The sequence below is a fragment of the Gekko japonicus genome, unplaced genomic scaffold, assembly GCF_001447785.1.
Source record: "Gekko japonicus isolate JY-2015 unplaced genomic scaffold, Gekko_japonicus_V1.1 scaffold834, whole genome shotgun sequence".
NCBI classification, from domain to species: Eukaryota; Metazoa; Chordata; class Lepidosauria; order Squamata; family Gekkonidae; genus Gekko; species Gekko japonicus.
In genome coordinates, this window is record NW_015165855.1 from 200,753 (window position 1) to 220,279 (window position 19,527).

At 45.9% G+C, this 19,527-nt stretch overlaps 1 protein-coding gene across 1 annotated transcript in view; it reads left to right on the forward strand.

Moving 5' to 3' along the window:
- Positions 1-19,527, forward strand: part of DIAPH1 (diaphanous related formin 1) — a 139,692-nt gene that overhangs the window by 49,589 nt on the left and 70,576 nt on the right. The window contains exons 14-17 of the mRNA XM_015411130.1: positions 1,584-1,763; positions 4,667-5,266; positions 7,772-7,889; positions 9,504-9,509. Coding sequence (XP_015266616.1) covers positions 1,584-1,763; positions 4,667-5,266; positions 7,772-7,889; positions 9,504-9,509 — 904 coding nt within the window. The remainder of the gene's footprint in view (positions 1-1,583; positions 1,764-4,666; positions 5,267-7,771; positions 7,890-9,503; positions 9,510-19,527) is intronic.

Below are 19,527 nucleotides of genomic sequence, written 5' to 3' on the forward strand. Positions count from 1 at the left end.
CAAACTGGTCTGCTATCTTCTGGCTTCTGCTTGGCCAAATGCATTTGAGACCTGAATCAAATTTTCTTTCAATCGCGGGCAGCACAGAAAGATTTTATTACATTTTTCAAAACTCCCCCTTTCTCTGCTTGTATTCATTTTTTCCCATTCATATCATGCTCTTGTTCCAGAGAACGTTAAGCCAAGATCCAACAAAATCATCTCAGAAATCAAGCAAAACATTTTTATTACGTAAATTTAAAAACCAATTTGTTACTGCCTGGAAAACACCTACCAGGAGGAACATTCAGTAGACGCATTGCTAAAATTCTTCCACCCTGAATGTAATTTCTCCTAATTGGTACTTTGTGGATGAACTCGTTAGATGTAATACAAGGATCCGTCATTCAAGGGATGTATTTCTGTCCATGTAGAAGAGCCGTGGGGTTGAGCCTGGATGGCCTCATGCTTGGCTGTAGAAAGGGCTTTATGCTCTGGTGGGCATGAGAATGACCTTTCCGATGTAGAGGGTGAAAGGGGGCTGATGGAGGACATGGCTGTGTACTGGAGTGATGGAGAGGCGAGACCAAAGGACAAGAAACTGTTTGGAAACAAATCATTAGTGAAGGTCGCAGTGTCCTAAAAGATGCATTTCATTCTTTCGTGTTGAGGCTGCAATACCTACAGAGAACAAAAGAGAATGTGAGGGCTGCTGGGCTGAGGGAGGCAAGGAAGGTGTGATTCCTCTCCATAAATTATCCCTGGACCCTTCCTTATGAATGTGGAAAGTGTGCTTTAGTTGAACTGAATGTGAACCAGGAATCCTTCCACACATTGTCTTTCTTGGGAGTCAGACTGGTTTCCAAACGAAGATAGAAGTGATTCGTGTTCTCTGAGGGGACAACCGCCTTGCCTCATGAAACACCTCATCTCCATCATGAAAACCATAGCTCTAGGACGGAGCATACACTTTACATGCAAAAGCTCCCAGATAATCCCTAGCAGATGGAGGGGCTAGGGAGGACTTCCTGTGACCCATGAAAGCTGCCGCCATCTTGGCCTGACCCAGAGCAATTTCCTGGGATTATCAGATGCTTTCCCTGTGAATGGAAACACCAGGTCTCCTCCTCTTCCCCAGTGGGCGAAATTGCTGCCGCTTTGTGGTTCACAGGCTGGATTGGGGCAATTTCTTTTCCCCTTTTGTTCTCTCCTCCTGCTAGTGAGAGGATGAACAGAGGGCACTGGCCATCCAAAATGGTGGCGGGGAGGAAGGGGCAGGGTCTTTTCCTCTGTGCTAACATTAAAGGTTTGTTAATATTAGGATGTAACTTGACAGGCCATCACCTAATTTGTTAATTTCCTTTGCTCTCATCAGAAGTTTTCCTCCATCAGCTTTTGCCCTTTTGGTCCCCTGTGGTTATAGACCCCTTTCTGCTTATGAAAGCTGTCTTTGTATTTAACAATAGCAAGCTCTGCTTCCCTATCCTTCATCAGTATTGCCTGTTTGTTTAGAGCCTGAAACTGAACACAGGACTCGAGCCTGAGGCCTACCCAGCATGGAGTATATCGTAACAACTGTCGTATAATATTTCTTTCCCCCTCAGCTGGAGTCTGAGTTGACTGCCCGGCATGAGCTGCAGGTCGAAATAAAGAAGAAGGAGAGTGACTTTGAGCAAAAAATCCAAGATGTGCTTCAAGAGAAGGAAGTGCTGGAAACAGAGAAACAGCAGATCGTGTCGGAGAAGCAAAGTCTGGAAAGTGCTTCTTCAGCGCTGAATGATGAGGTCATAATTGTGCTGGGCTGTGGGATGAGGATGGGAGGTCGTATAAACTCAATCTGAGCCTGTTTTGGCCCAAGTTTTTGTCCACAGGAGATTTTAAGGAGCTGATCTGCAGTACTCCTGGGTTCCCTAGATCTGTGTATTGAGAAAATGTGGAATATTAAAGAGACTGGCTGTGTCAAAGATCTCTTTACCAGTGATTTCTGTATTTAAGCACCACAAATTTCTCAGGTGGAGGAAAAAATGTTGCTGTTAAGCAAAGGACTGGGGAGTGAGATGACGGATAGCAATCGAGTGATAGTGGACAAGCGTAATTCAGTTGTGGAAACTGAATTACAATATGATCAAATGGACAAACTCACTGGTAAAACTAAGGGAATGCCAGATTAGGGGAAGAAAGAGAGGATAGCTTGTTTGTAGCAGGCAGAAGGAAGGAGCAGTGTGGGGTGGGATTTTGTAGCCTGCTGGACCCACTCATAACGAGTGCTGTATTCGAGGTGCATTGCAACGAGCAGGAACTAGATGGGGAAGACCTAGAGCAGTGATGGCGAACCTTTTAGAGACCGAGTGCTCAAACTGCGACCCAGAACCCACTTATTTATCGCAAAGTGCCAACACGGCAATTTAACCTGAATACTGAGGTTTTACTTGAGAAAAAACAACTCATACATTAAGATGATCCAAACAAAGTAAGGAAAGCAATCCCAAATGCTTTCATTTACTTAAAATTATTTGGCAGAGAATTCGACACTTTAATGATGGTCTGGGCCTGGCTGGGGAGATGGCACGCGTGCCCACAGAGAGGGCTCTGAGTGCCACCTCTGGCACCCGTGCCGTAGGTTCGCCACCACTGACCTAGAGAGACTGACATATGGCAGATGGATGACGCAACGGTAAAGCTCCAACATCAACTCCCCAGGATTAACAGTCTCCATTGGAATTTGGCGTCAGCTTGAGTTTAAAAACACACACCCTAAAACTCAATCCTAGACAAAAGAAAAATGGTGGGAAAGGTGAACGAGTGGTCTCGAGTAATTTATAGAAGGTGCAGGTTAAAAATCAGATTGCATATTCCGCTCTAAGAAAAGCTGTGGTAGCAAATTGGGACAATCTGGAGAAAACCTTTAAAAAGCAGAAGGTTTCTGTGTAGGATGAAAAACATAAGAACATAAGAGACGCCAATGTTGGATCAGGCCAATGGCCCATCCAGTCCACCACTCTGTGTCACACAGTGGCCAGAAATACCAAGTACCATCAGGAGATCCACCGGTGGGGCCAGGACATTAGAAGCCCTCCCACTGTTGACCGACCCAAGCACCAAGAAGACAGAGCATCACTTGCCCCAGAGCCCCTATCTATACCTTGTGGCTAATGGCCACTGATGGACCTCTGCTCCATATGCTTATCTATTTCCCTTTTGAAGCCCTCCATGCTTGTAGCCGCCACCACTTCCTGTGGCAGTAGGAAGAAAAAGTGTTGATTGACAAAAAAGAGGAGGAGGAGTGGCAGCCCCCAGGATCAGAAAGGGCAGTTGGAACATACAGAACTAGATCATGTGGAAATCAGTGCCAAAGGTGGCTCCATCCAAAGTTTATTTTTTAACATTTATTTGAGAAAAGCAAAACAAACACCACACAGTTAGTACAAATATGCAGGCATTTCACAGCATGATTCCAGCAGAACTTGCTTACAAAATCTGATTTACCCAGGACATTTAATACACTCACTAATCTGGGGATCTCAATCCATGTAACCTGTCCTCCCCTCTTCACTTTCAAATATGTTCACCATGTACTACAGCAGAGGGGAAAAACAACTCTTGACGTAACTATTAAAACAGTTATAGCAAATACATTTAAAAAAACAATAGAAACTAACATCTTAATAGTGCCAAAGTTCATGACCTCATTGATTATTTCCATATTTTGCTTTTCTCTGTGTTCCTCCAGCATTAGTACAATGCATCCTATTTTAGACATAGACCAAATGCCATCTATGCACCATCTTGCATCTCCTCCAAAAATATGGTTGAAGATGCTTTCCCCCCCCCCCAGGGAAAGCCGAATGAACTACAGTAAAAAAAGTATTTACATTATAATTTCCCTATATTTTGAGACAATTAAATTTCTGTCCTTGCTTCCTTGTGGCTCTCTTTTACCACGTTGCAAAGAATCTGTTGTTCCAAATCATTACAAATAATGCCCATTTTCCAATAAACATTTCCCCTTGTGAATTCAGCCATAGTCTCCCATAATACACTAACTTTGACATTGCTGCAAAATCCCCTATCCATTTATTTTAGTTCTGTTAAAGGAGGAGTGCTGTTTTCCCGTGTGAGGCAATGCAGGCTTGACCTTTAATTATCAAACCCATAATAAGTTCTACTCATCAAACCCAAAGGTGTTACCCTAACAAAAGTACTTTTGGATCTGACTGTGAATTGTTTCCCATCATATCACTTCTTTACAAAATTGTTTAGGAGGGCTAATATGCAACATTAGAAGATAACCAGATTTCTAGTATAAACTTGAGAGTCCACTTTTTAGGATATATATATATACACACACACACAGAGAGAGAATTCATAAAGTCATAAATTCTGATATCCAAAAGACAGCCATGACCCGTTTGTAACAAGCATCTGTTCTGCCGGGCAGGGCCAGGAGGTTCAGACAAAGGATAGTCTCACAGTAAGCTGAGTCATGTTGTGCCTGAATATAAATAAAATGGATATAAAGTTTCTCAAGTATTGTCTGTGCTGAGAAGAGTCAAGTAAATAACAAAACCATCCAAAGATGGTCAGATGCTAGATGGGCTGTTATTTCTTTTGCTAGTTGCGGGATTGGGTTGCCCGCTATAACCTTTACTTGTTCTACCTCTCTCTCTCTCTTTTTTTTTTGGTTTAGGTGGCTATACTTAAAAAGGAACTTGAAGATGCTCGGAAGAAAATGGAGCATATGGCCTCTTCTGGTGTCCCGGCACAGCCTCCACCCAGTGGGGTGGCCATTCCTCCTCCCCCTCCCCTTCCCGGTTCAGCTGCAGTGCCACCACCACCACCTTTGCCAGGAATGGCAGTAGTGCCACCACCTCCGCCACCTCTTCCTGGTGCAGTTGGAGTGCCGGCTCCTCCGCCACCACCGCCGCCTCTTCCTGGTGCAGTTGGAGTGCCAGCTCCTCCGCCACCACCTCCGCCTCTTCCTGGTGCATTTGGAGTGCCTCCACCACCACCGCCACCGCCGCCTCTTCCTGGCGGGCCTGGAATGCCACCGCCACCACCGCCTCTTCCTGGCGGGCCTGGAATGCCACCGCCACCACCGCCTCTTCCTGGTGGGCCTGGAATGCCTCCACCGCCACCGCCTCCTCCTGGTGGGCCTGGAATGCCACCTCCTCCCTTGCCTCCTGGCTTTGGAGCTATGACACCTGCAGCTCCAGTTCTTCCATTTGGATTGGCTCCAAAGAGGGTTTATAAACCAGAAGTTCAGCTGCGAAGAACCAATTGGTCCAAGGTGGCATTCTGCTAGTTGCTTACTCGATATTCCTGTCCCACTTGGGGTTGCTCTTCCCTCTTCTCCGTTGTTAGGCTTGAAAGGATTTCCCTCCTTCAGCTTATCCGTGCGGTGTCAGTTTGGTGTAGTGGTTAAGAGCATGGACTCTAATCTGGGAGAACCAGGTTTGATTCCCCACTCCTTCACATAGCAGTCGCTGGTGTGACCTTGGGCCAGTTACAAGTCCTTTGAGAGCTGTTCTCTCATAAGCAGTTCTCACCCCCCAGGGTGTCTGGTGTGGGGGGGGGGAGGAGATTGTGAGCCGCTCTGAGACTTCTTTGGGTAGTGAAGGGCGGGGTATAAATCCAATCTCCTCCTCTTCTCTTATCTGTTGTCTAGCATTAGGTGGGTGGTTGTGGTGAGGCAGGTCGACTAAGCTTCACCTGATGTTGTGGCTTTAAGAGGGTAGAGAAGATTCACTCTCGTCCTTATCGTTTGCCCCATCACATTAACTGTACCAGAATGGTGAAAAGCAAAAAACACTGTTAAGAAATAGGAAGTACCTAATATTTATTTATTTTATTAGACTTTTAGCCTGCCCTCCCCTGCACAGCAAGGCTGCGGGTGGGTAACAACAAATTTAAAAACAATGTCATAAGTTAATTATTATTTTTTTTAAAAAAAATTTAACATAACAATACAAAAAGTCGAAAGTAATTCCTAAAAAACATAGATGCCAGAGAAGTAGCGTTTTTAGCCTGTTACTGCAAGAAGCAAAGACTTCTGTGACGGCTTAATAGTTAAATTCTTTGTGAACTAGAATCCGTGTCATCAGATTCATTAAGGTGTCTTCTTAGTAGGTATACACATGCATGTACATGCATTCATTAGTACAGCAAAATAAAATGTATTTTATGCCATTTTGGCCCTGCTGAGAGGCAGCATTAAATATGCAGAACTCCGATATGCCCAAGAAAAGAGTAGTGACTCATGCCTGATATCTGTGATTAGTGAATACTCTCTTTCTACCAGTGCCATGTCCGGGGTGGGGGTGGGGGAGGCAGAATCAAATTTACTGGGAAACTAGTCCTTGCCAACTGGAAGTGCAACTGCCATAGTAGGTACTTCTGGTCTGTGAAAAGTGTCTGCCCCAACAAATCCTTTTCCATTTAAGACAACCGTTGGGGTTGGGTCTTATGAACTACGAAGGGAAGGAGTGCACCTTCCTCCCTCCACTCCCCAGCTGCTTCTGATTGTGTCTCAGGAACGGAACAGGGCAGGCACAGTGCAGGAGGCCACAGCAAAAGAGGGAAGTGGCAGAAGTCCATTTGCAGAAGAGCTCACGTAGGAGGGGAGAGGGTGACGGCTGCCAGTTTCCCCTGAGAGCAATGCTCCCTCTAAGCTGTGGAGTCTTGTGAGCAAACATTCTACTTTGTGAGCTCCTGGCATTAAAGCTGTGAGCGAGCGATTTGGCCGCCGCATAGATGAGTTTGCTCTGGAGCCCTCCTTCCCGAGCGAAGATGAAAAGGTGTGAGCTGGAGGCTAAAAAACGGTGAGCTAGCTAACACTCACTCAGCTTAGAGGGAACACTGCCTGAGAGTCTCTTGAGCCTCAAGAACAGCTTTTCAGGGAGCACCCAGGATGGGAAAGGGGGGAGGGGGAGACGCCTGTTCCAAGAACTCATTTGGTTCATGGGTTGGAGGATCTGTTGTTGTTTTTTTGTAATTTTCATGGGTTGGAGGATCTGTTGTTGTTTGTAATCTACTGCTGGTGTCGAGTCATAGCTGACTTTTGGCAAACCCCCGTAGGGTTTTTCAAGGCAAGAGAGGAGCAGCGGCGGTTTGCCATGGCCCGCCTCTGTGTTAAGGCTGCAGACCTCCATGTTGGGGCTGGAGTTCTCCTGGGATAGCAACTGATCTCCAGTCTACAGCGATCAGTTCTCCTGCAGAAAATGGCAGTTTCAAAGGGGTGGACTCTGACACCACATCCCTGATGAGCTCCTCCCCCCCCACCCAAATTCACCCTCCCCAGGCTCAGACCCCAATCTCCAGGAATTCTTCTACCCAGAGTTGGCAACCCTACTCTGCACAGTGATCCTGCACTTCCCTGGCGGTCTTCCATCCAAATGCTAACCAGAGCTCAGCTGACCAGTGTTCCCTCTAAGCTGAGTTAGTGTGAGCTAGCTCACAGTTTTCTAGCCTCCGGCTCACACATTTTTGTCTTAGCTCAGGAAGAACAGCTCCAGAGCAAACTAATTTATACGGTTGCCAAATCGCTCGCTCACAGTTTTAATGCCAGCAGCTCACAAAGTAGAATTTTTGCTCACAAGACTCCACAGCTTAGAGGGAACATTGGAGCAGCTGACCCTGCTTAGCTTCTGAGATCTGACAAGATCGAGCTACCCTGGGCCATTTAAGTCAGGGCTTAGGTATACCAGGTGTTACTTTTATTTGCTGTGTCTTAAAAAAAATGGGAGCATAAATGGTGTGTCATGAAAAGTCGTGACTCTGTCTTGTCCCTCCACAGATTACGGCTCAGGAGCTCTCCCAGGACTGTTTCTGGGTCAAGGCCAAGGAGGACCGGTTTGAGAACGATGAACTCTTTGCCAAGTTGACCCTCACCTTCTCGGCCGCACAGAGCAAATGTAAGCGCTACACTTGGGAGCGGGGTGGGGTGGGGGAAGCTGCCTTCTGGAGTCATCCCATGGGAGCAGTTTGTCCTGACACCCACAGGGGCGATGTCAGAAGTCACTGTTATGCAGCCAGCAGGTTTCTCGCATGTTTTCTTGGTGAACAGCCAGAATTTTTGAAGGAGGCACCTGTGTCCATCAATTTGTGGTAAACACTTGCCGGGGGAGCCAGAACCCCCTCGCTGCTTCCTCAAGTGGGTTTTGGAGTGTTTGAGACACAGCTTCCCTTCAAACTTTAGTGTTTTATTGGGAGACGTGTCTAAGACTTGCCTTGGGGATGAGACCAGAGGTCCAGCTAGTTAAGCTTTTTTGCTCGATCAGGAGCTATCCAAAAACATCTCGAAAACTTTCAGGTTAGGGTACAGTGGAGACATCTGTCCCATTTACACCTGAACCTCTGCCGCTTCTGAACATGGAGGTTTCAGGTTTTGCTCTCGTGGCAAACAGCCGTTGATGGTCCTCTTTCCCACAAACCTTTTCTAATCTGATTTTGAAAGCATGGCAAGGAGCATGTCATAATTCACGTTAAATGCGTCATTTAGCTGTGCATTGTGTGGAGGCATTTTGGAGGTCTCGAAACCTACAGTCAAGTCAGCGGTGCTGGACAGCCCCAAGCTTTAGACTTGTGAGAGGAATGGAGGGCGAGCAAATTCTCTCTTGACTCTCCTTCCTCGGCTGGCCATAAGCCTCAAGTGCCCCTCCCTTCAGTTGCCTTTTATTCCTGAGCTAAAATGTTGCTGCGGTGGCTCAAGTGGTTAAGATGCTGAGCTGCAGGCTGTGGAAGGTCAGTAGTTCAGCAGTTCGAGACCCGAGTGTGCCGCATGACGGAGTGAGCTCCCATCTCTAGTTCCAGCTCCTGCCAACCTAGCAGTTCGAAAGCAAGACATTGCAAGTAGATAAATAGGTACCACTTCGGTGGGAAGCTAACAGCGTTCCGTGCGCCTTGGTGTTTAGTCGTGCCGGCCACATGACCACGGAAACGTCTTCGGACAGCGCTGGCTCTTCGGCTTTGAAACGGAGATGAGCACCGCAACCCTAGAGTCTGACTCTACTGTCTTTTGAGCAGGGGAACCTTTACCTTTTTTTTTAATGTTGCAAGCGTACCTTTTCTCCTCAGGAAGATGCTCCCGTTATCCTTGTGTTTTCTTACGCTTTCTCCAGTTCTGCGGTACCCTTTTAAAGATTGTCATCAGAATGCCATGTAGCGGTGAAGTGTTTGGCACGCCATGAATGATTCTTACTGCACTTTATTTCCCATCTTTTTTTTCCTGTTAATCCCTGCAGTCTGAATTGACTCTAGGACTGGACTGCTTTGTAATGGAGAGGGGGTGGTGGGGAACAGAGTCTTCCATTCCATTTGGCAATGCACTACTCTTTTGGAATCCCTTTCTGGGATCCTTTGCCACCTGTGAGACTAGAAAGCACGCTGGAGGTGGGGAATGATAGGTAGATGGGACTTTGTTCCTGCAATGTATGATGTAGGATACTCATTCCAGTGTGTTTTCCCCCCCCTTCTTCATCACTTCACTGGTGATCAAACTGGATGCCCCCAATGGCGGTCGATTGCAGCTAAAGGTGAGTACTTTGATTATTTGACAGCTTCTTTATTCTGTATTGTATTGCCATTCATAATTGTAGCAGATGGTGGGACTCCTAACCTGTGTTCATTAAAGCTACAGTCCTCAGTAGTGCTGTGCCATAAGAACATAAGAGACGCCAATGTTGGACAGTTCTCATAACTTGTGTTGGGCACACAGCATGCTTCCTATTCCCGTTTACCATTTTTTGTTCTTGCAGATTTTGAGTGCTGGACTTGGGGTTAAGCTACCTGGGACTTCTGAGTGTCATTTGAGTGTGCAGAGGCAGGGAAGGGCCAGTAAAGGGACAATGGCGGAGGCCAGTCAAAAGTGCTAGCAGCCCTTCTTGCCCCTACAGCACATGTGGATGGGTTTTCTTGACAGGAGTCCTTAACTTGCTGCCCGGGTCTGTCCCGTGCCATTGTTTAGGCCCAGTCCTCGCAGACCTGAATCTGGGCTCACATGGTTGAGTCTCTTTTGTACAAAAATATTTATGGACAGAAAATGAAGTGGAGATTTCCTTGCGAGTGTTCTTTCTGTTCAGAGGCAAGGAGGATGCTGTAATGAGAGAGGTTCCTCCCAGTGAGCTCTGGAGACAGGACTAAGCTGCAGCTTCCTGTCTCCTCCAGTACAGGGGGAAAGCCCTCGTAGCTGGTAACATGTGGATCCTGGGAGGATCGTGATTTAAGCTGTAAACAGTGAACAATGTGGTGTCAATCAGAAGCAGAGAGAACCTCTAAACAATTAAGGTAACATAAGAATCAGATCAGATTTTTAAAATGAGGAAGTGGAGGAAATCCCTTGGACTCAAGTATGCCAGACTGTTATCCCGAGGAGACGGATCTCTCTTCTTGCCAAGGAACAGCAGGCTTAATCAAGACGAGAGGGGGACAGGATGTTCTCCACTCCAAAGAGAACGAGTGCTAGAAGGAAGCTCAGCGTCTGTCCCTCCCCCCCCTCCCCGAAGGAGGAGGACCTGCTGGTTACACCTGGTCCCCCCCACCAAGGGTCAAGATCATAGGATCTGCAGAAGAGCCCATTCCATAGTGATGCACAAACGGGGAGGCTATTCTCGACAGTGAAAACATATTGATTGTGCATTAAAGAAAGCCTTTGATGACTGAAAAGTGCATTACTTGGTCAAGATCCACATCCATAATATGACGCTTGAAGTATCATAGATCTAATTCTGAACTTGGTTTCAGGGTGCAGATCAAAAAATGTACTCTGGGTGGCCAGGTATGGGGAGGGTGTTGTTCCTCCAGATGTGCAGAAACAATCATTCTTAAACTTTAACGAATAGGTATGAGGGGAGGCTCAAGTGGTTAAGATGCTGAACTGCAGGCTGTGGAAGTTCAGTAGTTCAGCAGTTCGAGACCCAGGGTGCCGCATGACGGAGTGAGCTCCCGTCTCTAGTTCCAGCTCCTGCCAACCTAGCAGTTCGAAAGCAAGAAATTGCAAGTAGATAAATAGGTACTGCTTTGGTGGGAAGGTAACAGCGTTCCATGCGCCTTGGTGTTTAGTCATGCCGGCCACATGACCACAGAAACGTCTTCGGACAGCGCTGGCTCTTCGGCTTTGAAATGGAGATGAGCACCGCAACCCTAGAGTCGGATTCGACTGGCTTTCGAGCAAGGGAACCTTTACCTTTATGAGGGGAGGTTAAAAAACCTCTCAGCATTGTAGACGTAATGTCTACAAAGATGAGCACCGCAACCCTAGAGTCGGACTTGACTGGCTTTCGAGCAAGGGGAACCTTTACCTTTAAGCAAGGGAACCTTTACCTTTATGAGGGGAGGTTAAAAAACCTCTCAGCATTGTAGACGTAATGTCTACAAAGATGAGTACCGCAACCCTAGAGTCGGACTTGACTGGCTTTCGAGCAAGGGGAACCTTTACCTTTACCTTTTAACTCTTCCTGTTATTCCGTGCTGAATTCCCATTTCTCTACTTTCTGCTCAGCACCTGCGGGTCATGTGATTCTCAGGGATTTCCGCATGGGCTCTAGAAAGTCTGCCATTCTCCACTTTACCATTGTCTGCAAAGAGTCCAGTACTGGGAATGCAGCAACATTGGAACAGACCCAGATAGGAGGAGGAGGAGGAGGGGTCATGGGTCTGTGGCAGAGCATCTCCTGGCCGCGCAGAACCCGGCATCTCCACTTAAAAGAACCAGTTCAGAGGTGATGGGAAAGACATCTGCCTTGAGACCCTGGAGAGCCGCTGCCAGTCTGAGTAGACGATACAGATCTTGATGGACCAGCAGTCAGCTTCAGTGTAAGGAAGCTTCCTTTGTTCATGTGAAGTATGTAAAATCAGTGGGCACTAGAAGAGCTTCACGTCATTTAACCCCCTGTCCCAACTGCTTCTCCTGCCAACCTAGCAGTTCAAAAGCAAGAAATTGCAAGTAGATAAATAGGTACCACTTCGGTGGGAAGGTAACAGCATTCCATGCGCCTTGGTGTTTAGTCATGCTGGCCACATGACCACGGAAACGTCTTCGGACAGCGCTGGCTCTTCGGCTTTGAAACGGAGATGAGCACCGCAACCCTAGAGTCGGACTCAACTGGCTTTCGAGCAAGGGAACCTTCACCTTTACCCAACTGCTTGCCTGTTTTCTGCTTGAAACACCACCCCTATATATACTCAAACCTATGGCTTTAGGCCAAAGGTGGCTTAGTAAATAACCCAATAGGGCTCTTTGGTGGTAGAGCACCTGCTTGGCATGCAGAAGATCCCAGATTCCGTCCCCGGCATCTCCAGTTACAAATAGATCCCCTTCCATGAGATTCCAGAGAGCCACTGCCAGTTTGAGCAAACAATACAGACCAACCTTGATGTATTAATGATGTATTAATGATACAAAGGCTCCAGAAGATAAATCATTGTGATTTTAGCAGTAGTTTAAAGGTTTGGCATGTGGGTAGTCTGTTTCTAGATCCAGAAGAAAAGAACCAGATCCTCTCAAGTGTGTGGTTTGGCTGCCACCTTCTGGCAGAAAAAAGAAAGTCACACAGACTCTGTAAAATTTTCACTGGTGGTGAAGCAGATCAGTTTTTTTTAATGTTTTGAAATTAGAATGGTTCCTCAGTGGAACAGGCTTCCTCGGGAGGCGGTGGGCTCTCCTTCTTCGGAGGTTTTCAGAGGCTAGATGGCCATCTGACAGCAATGCTGATTCTGTGAACTTAGGCAGATTGTGAGAGGGAGGGCAGGAAGGGCTGCATCAGTGCTTAGTTCTCGTGGCCCTTTCTTACACACCCAGGGAAATGCTGATCGCCACTTTGGGGTCAGGAAGCAATTGTTCTCCAGGCCAGTTTGGCTGGAAATCCTGGAGGTTTTTTGTCATCTTCTGGGCATGGAACAGTGGTCACTGTGTGTGTGTGTGTGTGTGTGTATTAATTTCCTGCATTGTGCAGGGGGTTGGACTAGATGACACTGGAGGTCCCTTCCAACTCTATGATTCTACGCCCCCCCATCTCCCCTCTGCTTTTTGCCCCAATCAGCATGTAGTTTTTTCCACAGTGAATGTGCGCAAATCCCCATGCACATTTGTGGCTGCTGTGGCTTGTGGGAGGAGGGCATCTCTGTGTCTCCTTAAATGGGGAAGAAGTTCCACTCTAGCGTCAGGATCCTGTTCCTGCCTGGAACTTCCAGTTTGGTGTAGTGGTTAAGTGCGCGGACTCTGATCTGGGAGAACTGGGTTTGATTCCCCACTCCTCCACTTGCACCTGGCTGGATGACCTTGGGCAAGCCATAACTCTGGCACAGCTGTTCTTGAAAAAGAGCCATTTCTGTCAGAGCTCTCTCAGACCCACCTACCTCACAGGGTGTCTGTTGTGGGGAGGGGGAGGGGGAGGAGTTTGTAAGCCGCTCTGAGACACCTTTAGGTAGTGAAGGGCGGGGTATAAATCCAATCTCCTCCTCCTCCTCCTCCTCCTCCTCTTCTTCTTCTTCCTTTCTGCCCTCTCCCTCTTCATCCTAACCTTTCCTGCCCCAAAGAATGACACCCATTCACTGCTCCGTAGAATGACCAAGTCATACACTGCTCTTTGGTTTGTATATATTTATATCTTGTGTTCATATCTTGTGTTTTCCCCCAAGGGGGACCCAAAGCAGCTTAGTGCTCCCCCGTTCTCGTTTAGCCTTACAACAACAGCCTTGTGAGGTAGGTTAAACGGAGAGTTTGTGTGACTGGCCCAGAGTCACCCCTTAAGCTTCCATGGCACCGTGGGGATTCAAACAACTACAAATAGGGAAGAGGTCCTCCGACCAAGGAAAGAAAAGAAACAGATAAGTCCCTCTAAACAGAAGGCAAGCAAAAACAATATGAATAATTATATAGATGAAATACACACACACACATTCATAAAAATTGTGTATTGAGATAAATGGCACAGCGATGGGTGTGTACATAACAAAAGCATCCAATACGATTACAAAATAAATCACTGAATTAACTCCTGGTGTAAATAATGCAAAAGGAAAAGATAAATATCAACATTTGTGTATGGAACCAGGATGTAACAAAAGGAGCACGAATATCAACATTGGTACAAAAAAAAAAGCCCTTTAGCATTGTAATTTTTTATAAGAATGCTGACAAACCTAATTTATTGTTAAGTCCTTGAGGAGATAACATATGGAGAGTATAAATCCAATATGCCTCGCATCCTAGAGTCTGCTCTATAGCTGTGGATTTGAGGGATATCCTCTAAGGCAATTTTTTTTTGACTGAAATAGCATGTAAACTACATTGAAAACATTGAGCTAAAGAGGCCTCAAGGATACCTCTATGAATTTTGCTTTTACGTTCTAAAATCCTGGTGCTTAAAGGTCTGACAGTTCGGCCAACTCGTGAGGACACGTGACAATATAAACAACCTGCTACAAATTGCAGATTGTAAACTGTTTCAAATGATATATTTTCTGATCTATCAGACTGATAAAAACTTTTATACTTACGGTAACTAGGAAAAAGGCCCGTTATACTTAACTAGAAAAGAGGCTCTGGGTGGGTGCCCTGGCCTTGGACACAGTGTCAATTTGCTGTAGCGACCTCAGCAGGGTATAATGACACTGAGTCCACCATTTTCTCCAGAGGAACTGATCTCTGCTACCTAAATAATAGTTGTAATTTTGAGTGATCTCCAGCCCTCACCTGGAGATTGGCAATGATTGTTCCCCAGAAGGGAATAGTTGGTTTGGAGGGTGGAGTCTATGGCTTTGTACCTGTCCGAGGTCCCACGCCTCCTGAAACCTCACCCTCTCTAGGCTCTATCCCTCACATCTCCAGGAATTTCCCACCTGGAGTTGGCAACCCTATCTTCTTCCAGCCAATTATCAGCCTGCCTTTATTTCCCCCTCACTCTTCAGCTTTCCACCTCCCACACACCTGCAGCCTCTCCCGTGCTCTGAAGCCCCGACTGCTACGTCACATTGGCTGTCATACGGGGGCCACTTCAGCAGTATATAAAGATACAGAGCCCACCATTTTCTCCAGGGGAACTGATCTCTGCCATCTGGAAAGCAGTTGTAATTCTGAGTGATCTCCAGTCCTCACCTGGAGATTGGACACATTTTACCCCAGAACAGCAAACTGTTTAGAATGTTAGAGGCAAAAGCCAATCAAGTCGCATATGCAAACGACCTCTGTGTTCCGAGGCAAAGGCCAATGAGGCTGCATATGCAAATAACCTCTGTGTTCTGACTGGCTATGGGGGGGAGAGGAACAGCAGAATGTTTAGAATGTTGAAGGCAGGACTCAGGCAAAGCAGCCAGTGGATAGGGAGACCCTCTGAATGACAGATCAGAGAGCGAACTGATTTTAGAGCGTGCGGAATGTTCTAGAGAAGTGCCACCACCATTTGGCTTTTATTTATAAGGGAGATGCCTGCATTTAGGATGACCTGAATGCCCACACGGAACATCACAACAAAGCAATCTGTCCGTTAAACTGGATGCTCTATGAAATCCTGTATGGGGGAGATCAACAACCACTGTATGCTGATGCTTATGAATAATTCTTCTAACATGACACGATAACAGACGATATTCTGAGGGCCGAAATACAAGATCAGATTATGTCGATGATCTGTTCGTGAAAAGAGCTAGATTCTAACCCAGTATCACTGCAGAGACCATGAAGATTGTGGGGGGGCGGTAAATACACTCTCAGGAGTCCAAGTTCTGTTTGTCAGATTGTATCTCATGCAGGGAGCTGTGATTCTCAAAAAATCCCAAAAATAAATACATAAATAAATACTATTATGAGACACACTTATTTTACCAGAGAGTGAGTTTCAGGAAGGTTTGTCAGATTGTATCTTATGCAGAGAGCTGTGATTCTCAAAAGCTCAACACCCCCCAAACAATTTTGTTATTCTCTACTGAACTCCGATCTAGTTGTTGTACTGCAGACAAACACGACTACCTTCCTGAAACTCTCTCTCTGGTAAAACGAGTGCGTCTCATAATATTATCTTCCGTCTCTGAGAGCCAGTTTGGTGTAGCGATTAAGAGCGGCGGACTCTAATCTGGAGAACTGGGTTCGATTCCCCACTCCTCCACTTGAAACCAGCTGGGTGACCCTGGGTCAGTCACGGTTCTCTCAGAGCTCTCTCAGCCCACCGTAAGTTCGGCTCACCACAAAAGAACTAGAGCTTCTGGTTGCCAGACAATCCTGGGATCTCCTGACTATACTACACACACTGCCATACCATAATTAATCTTCCCGCTCTAAATGATCTAACAACCCTCCGAGGAAACCCTCTCTGATATAAACCTGCAGATAAGCGAATTGGCCAAAGTGACATAGAAACTCTGAAGAGTACAATTCCTTTTCAAATGTAAAATTCGCCCATATGGAAGGTTATCTTTGCTTTAGACTTGTGACTAATAGACTGAAGAACGGAATTTTTACCTGTAGGTTTCAAGTATCCTGTAACCAACAGTGTAGATTAAATCCGTAAACCATAACATCCAAAAACAAAAATACTGTATTGCTATATTGACAAGAAAGTTTAATACGAGAGTGTACAGAAATTAGCCCAATCAGGTACCTCATGAAAATCTGAAAATACGAAAAAAAAGTCATTAACATAACAGCTATAATGCTTAACTCCACCATGCACAGGTTGGCAATACCAGTTGCCACTGGGCTTCTCATAGCAACTCCTTTAACTTGTAAGTAAAAAATTCATGTCAAAATGAAAACAATTCTTATGTAGAATGGTGGGGCTTGGCTTTGGCAGCACATATGCTAAAATTGGAATGATACAGAGAAGATTAGCGTGGCCCTTGCGGAAGGAGGACAATGCACGTTTGTGAAGTGTTCCGTATAGAAGGATGTCCAGCACATCAAGAAGAAAATTGGAAGGTGGTGATAATTCTACGCTAGTACTGAGAATCCGTTTCAGTTGTAAACCTAACCTCATCATGAGGAATTGTTGTTGTTCAGTCGCACAGTCGAGTCCGACTCTCCGCGACCACATGGACCAGATCACGCCAGGCCTCCCTGTCTTCCGCCGTCCTCTGAAGTTTGCTCAATTCCATGTTCGTTGCATCTATGACACTGTCTAACCATCTCATCCTTTGCCGTCCCCGTCTTTCTTTGACCTTCAATCTTTCCCAGCATCATGAGGAATGGAAGTATGCAAAGAATCGACACTGTGGCGAGAAGACCGATATTCTCCTCAGCCTGCATGCCTTCCACCCGCTGTATGAAACGGGTGGTATCTCAAACATCGGAAGTCGAGTTCTAACACAGGATTAACACAATATTCAAACAGCATAATTGGTTACAAAAGACAGTGGTAATTTGAGTAATAATCCTCTGATTGGCCAGATATAAAGAAACATATCAAACTAAGTGTTTACTTAACCTAACCTAAATGATAATGGGCAAGGATTCTTCATATCAGACTAAAATCTTATCTGACCCAGACATTGAAAGGTTTGCCCTAAGAACTACAGAATCATGAACTTTGTACCTATTATGTTGTCTGCTAACAATATCGGACCTACAAGAGGAAAGCCTTCTATATAACAGGCCTTTCTAACATCCTAATAAAACATTACTTAAAGAATAAATCTATAAAAACCAGAGAAATATGAATATGAACAATCAAGAAGGAAAAACCTATATATGAAAATCTTTATATTCCCATTCATACTACAGAGACTTTTCCTGAGCTGCACTTTTAATAATAAATTTAATCTCAGAAGTAGAATCCTTTTTAATAGCGCTGTAACCGATAGAGCCCTAGCCTGGATAGCACAGGCTAGCGTGATTCCGTCAGATCTCAGAAGCTAAGCCGAGTTGGCCCTGCCTAGTATCTGGATGGGAGGCCTCCAAGGAAAACTAGGATCATGGCACAGAGGCAGGCAACTGCAAACCACTTCTGAATGTCTCTTCCCTTGAAAACCCTACAGGGGTTGCCATAAGTCACTGTGACTTGATGACAAAAAGCAAACAAGCCTGGTAGCATTCCTTAATTGACAATATACCTCTTGGGGGTGATCTCGATAGAACAGTAGCAGCACCCCTATACGCTGATTTAACCATGATGATCTCCTTATTTCCGAATAACTGACCCAAGGCTAACCTTTCAGGGTAAGAAAGATTGCTCCCAGTTCCTGTGTTTTCTCCTTTCACACGCCCCTCAATACAAATGTAGAAATATTTGGGTTATTGACCCCGAGGTATGAGGATTTAGGGATGAAACATCTGTTGGAAATTTCAGGCGATGAACCCAATACCTGTCTCAGCTTAATCAGCCATATTCACTGAACAAACTGTTCTTGTCTGAAAAGCATTATATCCTAGGAGTGGGAACAAATGATAAAACTTTCTTAAGAAGTGCAATCTGAATTAGACTCGAGCCATATAGATCTCAAGATCATGCTGTAAAATTTCCGGTTGTTTCCTTACCTGTTGAGAAGTCAATGGTTTGGCCAGTTTAGATTTCGTCTTACGTAGTTATTCATATCATTGTTGCTCGCCTTCTATGTAGAGGTCATTGCCTGTTTCTTTTTTCCCTCTTGGAGTAGGGATTCTAACCTGGACCTCTCAGATCCCAGACGGACACTCCAACCACTACGCCACAGTGGCTTTACAAAAATCCCTTTTGCACCCAAAAGCGTGTTTACAAGCCACATTAAAACACTAAACAATTCAACCATCATGGAAACTATTACAAACATACCGGTAACCCCTTCACAGTACCTGCAGCATACAGTAATTTTTTTAAAAAAATCTTTACAGTGAATGTCAGTTGGTCTTTTCAAATCTGCGAGTGATGCGGCCGAATAGGTCTCTAGGAAAAGGGGGTGGTGATGGTGGGGCCCCCCCTCCCCGTCCCAAGAAAATAAACGGCGGTATCTCCTGAAAGGCTGGAGACTGTGTTATAGGTCAAGAGGCACAGCTTTTCCCGGACTAATCTCCTGCAGACGTAGGCTTCAGTGCTCTTCCACCTGAAAAGCCCTTCCACAGAGGGAGGCTAAACCCTCCTCCTCCCCCAAAAGTTTGTTAACTTCTTCTGTCACTGAACATAAGAACATAAGAGAGACTCCAATGTTGGATCAGGCAAAAGGCCCATCTAGTCCAACACTCTGTGTCACACAGTGGCCAAAAATACCAGGTGCCATCAGGAGGTCCACCAGTGGGGCCAGGACAGTAGAAGCCCTCCCACTGTTGGCCCCCCCAAGCACCAAGAAGACAGAGCATCACTTGCCCCAGAGCCCCTATCTATACCTGGTGGCTGATAGCCACTGATGGACCTCTGCTCCATATGCCTATCCAATTCCCTTTTGAAGCTGTCCATGCTTGTAGCCGCCACCCCTTCCTGTGGCAGTGAATTCCATGTGTTAATCACTCTTTGGATGAAGAAGTACTTCCTTTTATCCGTTCTAACCCGACCGCTCAGCAATTTCATGGAGTGCCCACGAGTTCCTGTATTGTGAGAAAGGGAGAAAAGTACCTCTTTCTCTACCTGCTCTTTCCCATGCATAATCTTGTAA